Raw genomic sequence first — 10,529 nt, 5'->3', positions numbered from 1 at the left:
GCCCCATCGCCGAGTCGGCCGCCGTCCGCCCACATCCACCACTGCCGCCATGCCGCAGAAGAAGACCCCAAAGAGCAGCACCGGGTTCTTCGGTGTGCGGGCCAAGCCGCCCGGTGACTTTGGGGTGGAGTTCTCCGACACCGGCCGTTGCTTTAGGCTCGGCACTTACCTCACCACCGGCGAGGCCACGCATGCCCACGACGTGGCGGTGTGGCATGCCTAAAGGCCAAAGTTCGACCTCAACATCCCGGAGATCGAGACCCGGGCAGATGCGGAGATGCTCGTGCCGCATGGCATTCAGATGAAGGAGATTCCGGCGAAGAAGTCAAAGAAGAGGCCAGCCATTGTCATCAGTCCCGGGGATAGAGACGAGGTGGCAATGACGAGGTTTGTGCGGGAGCATCCGGAGTACATCCAGGTTGAGCAGGAGTTCTTCTGGAAGCACGACGGTGAGCAGAAGAAGGAGGAGAAGGAGGAGGTGAAGGAGGACGAGGCCGGCCCCTCGACGGTGATCCCCATCAAGTCCTCGGATGAGGACGACGAGGAGTTCTGGGGCCTCTCAGATGACGACGACGAGGAGTACTGGATGCCCTCGGACGACTGGTAGTTTGGATTAGTTGTGCTAGTCGTTTATTTATGTATGAATTTTATGAATTATGTTGAAATGAAGTAGTTTGAACTATGTTGAAATGAAGTAGTAGTTGAATTTTACATCTCCATTTGCATCATCTATTGGAGTTGCTTTTACATCTCTCTCCTACATCATCTCTTGGAGTTGGTCCTTTTTTGAAGATGCAAAAGGCACTTTTTGAAGATGTAAATGTTTACATCTCCAAATTTGCATCATCTATTGAAGATGCTCTTAGGAAACCACCGTGCTAGTTCCATGCCCTCGAACCAACATCATGACCCTCCAATCTGATAAGTTGGCCGATGAGATCGTCGTAGATCTTCAGAACCCGCGCCACTACAACAAGGAGGCGCCACAAATGGCATGCGTCCCCTCATCCTCTATCTAGAGACTGTCATTCCTGGTGCGTGTCCCAAAGCCTCCCTGCCTACTTGATATCTGATTGTCGCAATTAAGGAAGCAAGTCCAGGGTTCTCAACCCCTTCGTAAGAACGCATGATGCAGATTAAAAATATATAATTAAAATACATGATATAGTCGAAAAAGTGCGTTTGAAACACAATCATGTTAAAAGGGAGGTACAATTGAAACATGCGACACTGTTGAAAAAACTATGGCAAATCAGCCACATAGAAAAACGTAGTTCAAGGCTTGGAGCATCTGCATCCTTCCAGGGTAAACATGCACTATTTAGCTTTTGAAACAAATAACCGCAAAGCAATGACTATTGATTCCGGCGCGGGTGAAATATAATGTTATAGGATTTCAAGTCGGTTCACGCCAAGTATAGCTTTGCTTCCGTTAGATTCCACTATCCACCAACCCAGGCTTGAGGAACCAATGAAAATCTATATCTATACCTACTAATAAAAGAAATAAGTATTCTTAGTCCGTCGTGTTATTTTGTAGAAACCCTCTAATGTTTTTGATTTTAAACCTGCAGTACATATCAGATGTTTTTTAAAATATTCATATCTTCTAAACCGTAACTCGAAATTTAACATGCTATATATGAAATTTGATTAGAAAAACATGTAGAATCTAAATACGATGTTATTTTACCTGTTAGCAATTTTTAAAAAAATACTATCTAAGCTGCAATATTAATCAACAATGCATTATCTGTCTTTTTTCCATACCGATACTGATTCAGATTGGGGATAAACACCTCAGCAAAATCAGGATTGGACATGAACACCTCAGATAAATTTGCTAGAGACAACCAATAAATAAGGACATGCATGACAAAAAAAATAAAAGAAGGACTCAATAAAGATGGGATGTCTGCTATAAAATAAATAAAAGAGAAAATGCAGAGAAGATCCGATAAAGATGAGATGTTGCGCTATTCTCCTATATATAAAAAGAAAAAAGAGATGACATGCATGAAAAAAAAGTAAAAAGAAGGCATGCATTAAAAAAATAAAAAATAAAAGACAAGTTTGATAAGATATAAATAGTGATGAAACAAGGAGCAATACCTATGACATGTATGGCAAGAAATAGTGATGAAATAGGGGCGCAAGTACACGCGTCAACAGGAGACTATACAAAAATGTTTTTTGCAGACAAAAATAATCTCTTTTTAAGATTGAAAAATCATGTATCTTTTTAACAACTCTTCATGTATTTAAAAAATAGCTAAAACTTCTCAGATTATAGAATATTTTTTGTAAATTAAGAGTGTGTGATTTTTTTTCTCCTGTTGCAACGCACGGGTCTTTTTGCTAGTCAAGTAAAAACTAAGGTTCAAGGTTTCTATAACATTCTCAAGAAAAATATGCAGTATGCTGAGGAGGTTATTTTCTGCAAACTTATAAGATTCCTAGTTCAAAATCAAAATCATTTACGTGGTATGAAAAAGCAAATTCAGCGGTAGTGACAAAAAAGTGCAACATCATCATTTATAGTACATAACAACCAATTTCATGAATTAGTTTGAACTTCATATTCCACAAGTTTATGGAACATCATCTTTCTAACATAATACCCTTTTTAGAACTTTTAAAACATAATCAAAGCGATTTCTACTGAGTTTTTACTGCAACTTGCTTCTGACCGTATGCTTCCCCAGGCATGGCGAGGGCGAGTGCACTGTCTCTGGGTGGAGTGAGTGCACTGTGCAATAAACATCCCTAGTTTAAATAGTAACTCGTCACTTTCTCAAGCAGCACGAGTCTTCCTTGACAAGATAATTCTCCGGAGGCGTAGTGCAGCCTACTGAGAGATTTTATAAGTCGTGTACTCCCTCCATTTTTATTTATTCCGCATATTAGCTTTGGTCAAAGTCAAGCTTTATAAATTTTTACAAAGTTTATAAACTAAAATATTAACATATACAATAACAAGTCAATACCATTGGATTCATTGTTGAATGTACTTCCACATCATGTAGATTTTTTATAATAAATATTTATATTCTTTTTTATATATTTGGTCAAACTTAACAAACTTTGACTTCAGTCAACTTTAATATGCAGAGTAAATAAAAATGAAGGGAGTACTAAATTTCGAAGGATCCTGTCAATGACGTCCGGACGCCGGTGACTTTGGACAAAAACGCATTCTTTCGCCGGCAAGGCCGACGCTGACGCTGAGGAGCGACAGGGGTAGTACTGTACCGGCACATCGGCAGCCTCGCGAAGCGCGCGAGACAAAACGCCAATGATTTCAGCCGTACCAAAGCGCTTAAATAAAGAGCAGACTCAGTGAATGCTCCGTCATCTGCCTCTCCTGCAACTGCAATGATGGACAAGCATCTAAAATCAGAACCGGTTTTATTTCAGGGGCAAAGACACCCAACCCCACCTTGCACATCAGAGCTTTCTCCCACAATACTGCTAACGTCGACAAAAGAAAAGCATTCCAAAAATTGTCCGTCCAAATTGTACAGTGTACACATCAGAGCAAGTGAAGCATCAGTGTTCCTCTAAACGCTAAGACGGTTTGAGAAATCACAACTCGTCGTTGGGCGCAGAGCTGTCGGCCATGAGCTCCTCGAGCGAGAACTCGTCCTCCTCGATGACCTCTCCGTCCTTGCCGTCCCATGGTTCTGACTCTACGACCGTCGGGGCGCCTTCCAGAGGAAGGTTGCCCTTTCCGCCGCGCCCCGCCTCCTTCACAAACTCGCTGCAGGAGACGTTCTTTTTTGTTAATCGTGTGCCTGATTTTTGAACCTAATGCAACGATCGAAGCCATGGCAACAGGGAGCTTACGTGATTTCGGCGAGCTCGAAGGCGCTACGAAGTGGAGCGTATGCGCCTTTCTTCACGTTGAGAGCAACCATGGCTGGATACCCATAACCACCGACTCCGACCTGCTTCTCCAGATCAGCTTGCTTGCCGGCACCTGCCCAGACAAAACTGCAAAGCAACGCTATCCTTGGCTCAGTATGGTCCATCTCAAGAACAATCAGGAAGTTTTAACACAAAATGCTCAAATTAGATATATACTCTAATTGTTTAATACAAACAAGTTGCTTCCAAACAAGTTGTTAATGCCGAAGGCATTTGATCTGATTGTTTAATGTATGTGGAATACAAACAAGTTGCTTCCAAATGTTACACTTCATTGTTTTTTCGTTCAACTCACTAACGAGCTGTATTAATTAGAAACTGCGTGCATTTCTCACACAAAAAAAACAGATGTAGGCTAAATTCAAGTAACTGGATCAGTTGACAACTTGCCTGTATGGACTCTTCTTAAATTTCTCAGCAACAGAAAGTAGCAGCTCAAGGTACTTGTTTCTTCCTTCTGCCTTTGAGTCCAGGATGTCTGGAAGGAAAGACACAAAGCAAATGGCAGCAGAAGCACACTTCTCTTCCATCACATCCTAAAGAAAAGCCAACCCCACATCAGAACATCAATCATTCACTACTTGATCTGCAGAAATATTGTGAATATCATGAAGGTTTACCGCGCTAGTCAACTCAGAAACTTCAGGTGGTGCAGCGTTCGCTTCCAGCTGCTCCAATGCGAAGGGCTCGATGGCAGAAGCAGCTCTAGCCCCCTGGTAGGGGAATGGGCTCTCCTTATCGGCACCAAATACCAAAATAGTTGGAAAACCTTCTACCTTGTACTTGCTCATCAAGGACTGCAAAAATCACAAGTTAAAAATATATACTTGCAATATGCACTCGAGAAAGAAGCTGCATGGTAGGCCCAACGAACTATTTGGTGGCACATGCATGCATGCTTTCAAAATGTCTGAGTTTCAACTCTAACTATTCTGATAGTCTGATACACTGCCTGAAACATTTCGGAAAATCATTCAAACCTAGTAATTCAGTTGAATCTTCTGATTGGCCTATTAAAGTTCAAAGTATTGTAGTATTATCATGTCATCATGTTAAAAAGGCACCTCATACAAAACATAGGCGACAACTCAATCAAATGGCTCATGGATAAGTTAGCCAACTGAAGCTTTCCTCGATAAAATTTCCAAGATAACCATAGTTATTTGCTGCCACACTCCAGCATTTGTATGATATGCAAATTTATGATGTGACCCCAAAGTGATATTGCTGAGTTAGTTTCATTATAATATTGCAATAACTGCGAAAAAAAACACTTCATTCCAGTCTTGCTGGTCACAAGAATGCCAAGAACTCGCCAAGATTTTCAAACCAAATGTTACCAACAACAATTTCCCTTGTATAATTTCAATTTTTAGTGAAATCAAAGTGCAGATTCATTAGTATGGCAAATACATTATTAAATTTAACCTATAATATTGGCATGAAATATTTTTTTCCTAGGACAAAATTCAACCAGAAGATGAAAATGTTAAATGAGGATATAATCCCAAGGTCGTACCTTATCAGAGTCACAATCAACATGGCCTAGTTTCACTTGACCCTTCAAGTTCTTTGCAGCCCTTTTCCATTCAGGAGCCAATTTCTTGCAGTGCCCACACCTTAGTTGATGAGCCGAAAAGTGTATTCAGTTAACAGGATTTATTCTCAACAGACAAGTAGCAGAAATACAATACTAAAAGTCCAATACATCAAACAAATGGATTAACTTGTAAAATGTGATAACGTGTACGAACAGTAGGAGATCGGACAAAGCTTAAGCATAGGAACCAAATCAAGCAAGATCCCATGGAAAAGGCTTATCTCTCTATATTGGCAACCGATGAAAGGGGATGCATCAACTTTACTTTAGCATCATGTGAGCTCGTGTAGTCTAGTTACAAGGTAGGCCTCATATATGTCAACCAAAATCACGAACTTAATATTCTTTTTTTCTTGAGAAGGAAGGTTAAACCTCCTAGCCTCTGCATCCTCAGATGCATACAACCATACAAACTCAAATTTCTATGGTTTGGTTATAACTCTTCTGAAGCCCTATAGTTAATCAAGAATGTGCTAGAGTATACATAAAAATTAATAAGAGATGACTACATCGTGCAGAATTATGTATATAATTCTCTTAGTTTGGAGAAAACACCCAATAGCAAGTAAAGAATCGATTAACATGATGAACAATATGGGTATTCAGCTACATACCACGGTGCAAAGAACTCCACAATCCAAAGATCCTTGCTTTTGACGACGAGTTCATCAAAGTTACTCGAATTCAACTCTACTGATTCATTTGGTTCATTTTTCTTCTCACTTGAGCCACCAGAGGTTTTGCCACTTGAACCTCCTGATGTCTTACCATCCAACCTATCTCTGAGAAGACCTTTGACCTGTGCATCATAAAACAAACAGATATTTTACCTTGTAATGAAAGTGGAAGCTCACAACTTTTGCAACATAACTGACAAATTCGTACTCCCTTCGGTTGGGTTTATAAGTCGGGTATAAGGGTTTAAAGGTCTTTGATTTGGCAAATAAAACATGTATAATATATCACAAATTATATGGTTAGAATCAAAAGATATATTTCTTATACTCCCCTGATCCATATAAACGTTTGCCTAGTTCAATTGAAGACCTAAAAACCCATGCCTGAGTTATAAACCAAACCGGAGGGAGTGCAAAATAATACAATATAAAGAACGAAGATTGTCGATTCACAGCATGCAACGGTGATGAACAACGAACAATTAAATTGAAACACATGACATGTTGAAGAAACTCAAGTCAGCCAACATTAGTGTAAAGAGTAATTACTAAACTTCAGAGAAGAGTAAAAACGGAGTAAGAAGGATCATTGCATGCCAAGCTATGCAGAGTGGCTGCCTCAAAGTCATTAGGAGAAGTTGGTAAGTAGAATCATGGGCTACCCAAGACACCATTTTCAGCCAACAGAAAGATGGCACTTGTTGTTCATAGTATTACACATCCTGTAAGATCCAAAGTTATTTAAGTGGATACAAATTTTACTCTTCACATTCAGATAAAACAGATAATGTCTCCGGGGAAAAGGATGTACATATTGGTGGAGTAGCAGAGGAAACATCACATCAAAAGTATAAAGAACTTGTGCAACATAAGAAAATGCAATTGAGAACATATCATGCAAATTAGTGGAGCAAAATAGAATTGCAAGACAAATAGGGTTTGCTGCAACTAACCTGCGACAGAGCAAAATTTACAATTGGCTTTACATCTCTTGCGCCTTCATAATCCACTGGTGGCTTGCCAGGGAGAAATACTTTTATGGTTGGGAATCCCCGTATTCCATATTGCTGCAAAAGTAACATAATTCATCACAAACTGTATTAGTAGCATTCCATAAAAGTATTTATTAATTCTAATTATAAAAGCCAGAAATTTTGTGTTATTGTCATCAATTTAGAATATAAACTGTTTAAGAAGTGACTCAGGCATACAATTGTAGAGGAAAGCGAAAGAAAGTAGTCCAGATGCATGTTGCCTAAGTTAGTTTTAACTAAAGTATTCATTGCCACAATTGAAGAGAAGCTTGTCCAACATCGTCTAAGATGGTTTGGGCATGTTCAGCGCAGGCCTCCAGAAGCTCCAGTGCATAGTGGACGGCTAAAGCGTGCTGATAATGTCAAGAGAGGTCGGGGTAGACCGAACTTGACATTGGAGGAGTCCGTAAAGAGAGATCTGAAGGACTGGAGTATCAACAAAGAACTAGCCATGTGCAATAACCATGAGTGGGTTGCGAGATTCTTATGGGTTTCAGCTCTAGCCTACCCCAACTTGTTTGGGACTAAAGGCTTTGTTGTTGTTGTTGTTGTATTCATCGCCACAATATAGACTTGATGTTCACTCCTCTGGCCCTAACTATCAGTCTGCTACGCTAAACACAACTTAAAACCACGCTGTAGTTAATAGCCTACAACCATCAATAGTAATGCACATGTGGAACACGAGATGGTTTGGAGGATGAAAACAAAACCAGGCTAGTAATCAAATGGGACTGGGAGGATACCAAAACAGCATTAGCAAGTGACCAAATCCTGACTACTGATAAGCCCTTATCAAACTGTGTCTTTCTTCAGCAGAATTCAAGTTCATTTACTATATAAAAAGCATCGAAGCATCTTAGTAAAATTTACTGTCTGAACTACAATGTCCCACTACAAGTGCATAATTTTGGTACTGAGCTGGTTAATGCCTTTCTATCCAACAAAATTGCACGGCCGATGCGCCAGTAAAGCAATTATACGCTAACAATCGATAAGTTACTGTGACATCGCTGCTACCGATGCCGAGATCACATCAGGAAACAAGCAGATCAGCACGCACATGTGGAGTGTGTGCGGGTCAAAAGGAAACGAGAGGCCGTGCTCACCTGCGCGAGCTCCTTGTGCGCGTCGGCGTCGAGCGCGGCGACTGTGGCGACGCCCTTGAGGACGCCGGCGGCCTTCTCCCAAATCGGCGTCAGCTGCTTGCAGTGCCCGCACCACGGCGCGAAGAACTCCACCAGCACCACCCCGTTCGCGTTCAACACCTGCGCGCAAGCGAATGTCGGCACGGTCAGAGAGGAGCTCAAATGGGAGGAGGGCCGATCTGGCGACGGGGGAGAAGCGAGACCTTCTTGAAGTTGTTGGGGTTGAGCTGGAGGACCGGGGAGCTGGCGGAGTAGAGCGCGGCGGCCGGGGAGGCCGCGGCGGCGAGGAGGAGGAGGACGGCGGCGAGGATGGCCAGACGCATGGCGTCGTTGAAAAGCTTCTGGAAGCCGGAGGGGGGGCTGGATGGTGGCGATCGATCGGCTGCGTCACCGGGGCGTGGTGGTGCGGATTTAAGTTTGCTCGCGAGAGAGGAGACGAACGCGTGTGCGGACCAATCGTGCGCGTCCACGTCTGGTGCTCTGCCACGTCGGTATGGTTTCGCCTCCTTGGCGCGACGGGATTGGTCGCGACCGTGGCATGGTTGGAGGACTGGGTGCACGGTTTTTTTTTTTTTTGAGGAAGGTGCACGGGAGTGTTCTAAAAAAAAGGTCTTCTTGTTCAGACACTCCTGGGTAGACATTTTTGGTAGACCTATATGGTTATACATATATGTACGAAAGACACTGTTAAAAAATAAATTTAAAAAATGTTGATAAGTATTTGTAAAAAAATTAATAAGTCTTACAAAATGCTGAAAAATATTTGAAAATGTTGAACAAATATTTTAAAATTTTGAATAAGTATTAAAATTGTTGAACGAGTATTTAAAAATGTTGAGCAAGTACTCAAAAATGTTGCAGAAGTATTTGAAATGTTGAACAAGTATTTCAAATTGATAAATAAATATTAAAAAATATTGAATGATTATTTAAAAAACGTTGAACGTGCATTTGGAAATGTTGAACAAGTATTTAAAAAAGGTTGAATAAGCGTTCGGTCAATGTTGAGATGTTGATCACTTATTAAAAACGTGTTTTTGAACTATACGAAAATGCCGAGTAAAAACAAAGACAAACATAAGAAAAAACAAAAATGGAGAAGAAATGTTAGACGTGTATTTAAAAAATATTGTTGACATATACAAAAAATGTAGAATAATAACCAACAGAGCAAAGAAAACTGAAAATAGAAACAAAAGAAACAAAAGAAAAATGCAAAAGGAATGGAAAAATAGAGAAGAAAAAAGAATCAAAATAAAATAAAGAAAAAGGAGAATAAAGAAAAACGGATAAAAAGAAATAAAATAAAATAAAGGAAATAATCTCGAAGAATACGGCTCGAGTAGCCTCAAGTAGGTGGCACCCCTTGTTATTACCGCAAAAGGAGGTTGAGCGGAATGGCTAGCGCAGCGCGCGTTCAACCTGAAGACCAAGAATCGAGCCTCCCTTCTCGCATTTCCATTTTATAAATTTGCTCATGTAAATGGGCGGACCCAGTATGTCGCGAGGGGAGAAAAAGCTTTTTCTCCAACTTTCCCTTCTCGCATTTCCTTTTTACTAAGTTGCGCATGTAAATGGGCCGGGGCCCAATACGTCGCGAGGGGAAAAAAAGCTTCAGCGAGAGTTGGTGCTTGCCTCCCTTCTCGCATTTCCTTTTTACCAAGTTGCGCATGTAAATTGGCCGATCCAATACGCCGTGAGGGGCGAAAAAGCTTCAGTGAGAGCTGGTGCTTGTCTCGCTTAAGGTGATAAATAGACTGCAAGGACATATCGTCGCTATAGGTCGCGCATATGAGCCTCGGGCGTGTTTTTGTTCAAATTTATGGGCAGTGCGCTTCGGGTGTGTTGGTGGGCTTTTGTAATGGGTCTGATCTAGATCTGGAGGAGGAGTAGGTAGCAGGGAGGAGAAGGAGGAGGCCAGAGAAGATCAGCTTCTCGATAGAATATCCGGTTACAATAATTCTCGATACCTTCACTTGCTAACGCACGCCTCATAATATACTTACCCGGCACGCAGGCCAGCTCACACACACGCTCTCACTCGCTGCCTGGCCCACTCGTCAGCGTCTTCTTCTCCTCATGCCCGCCTGTTTCGCCGTTTGCTGGGGCCCCAAGGTCATAGCCTTTGGTCTCGTTGGTGCCC

The 10,529-nt window shown here is 41.6% G+C and overlaps 1 protein-coding gene across 1 annotated transcript; it reads right to left on the bottom strand.

Moving 5' to 3' along the window:
• Nucleotides 1–3,391: 3,391 nt before the first annotated feature.
• On the bottom strand, nucleotides 3,392–8,782 carry LOC119301785 (protein disulfide isomerase-like 2-3). The gene is made up of 9 exons (XM_037578764.1): nucleotides 8,590–8,782; nucleotides 8,348–8,506; nucleotides 7,158–7,271; nucleotides 6,142–6,326; nucleotides 5,447–5,546; nucleotides 4,548–4,724; nucleotides 4,318–4,463; nucleotides 3,847–3,993; nucleotides 3,392–3,760 (listed from the first exon to the last, which is right to left on the bottom strand). Exons 1-9 carry the CDS (start codon nucleotides 8,707–8,709, stop codon nucleotides 3,586–3,588), a joined length of 1,323 nt encoding a protein of 440 aa, XP_037434661.1. The 5' UTR covers nucleotides 8,710–8,782; the 3' UTR covers nucleotides 3,392–3,585.
• Nucleotides 8,783–10,529: the final 1,747 nt, after the last annotated feature.

This window comes from Triticum dicoccoides, chromosome 5A (assembly GCF_002162155.2).
Source record: "Triticum dicoccoides isolate Atlit2015 ecotype Zavitan chromosome 5A, WEW_v2.0, whole genome shotgun sequence".
NCBI lineage: Eukaryota > Viridiplantae > Streptophyta > Magnoliopsida > Poales > Poaceae > Triticum > Triticum dicoccoides.
This window is presented reverse-complemented; position numbering and strand designations above follow the sequence as displayed.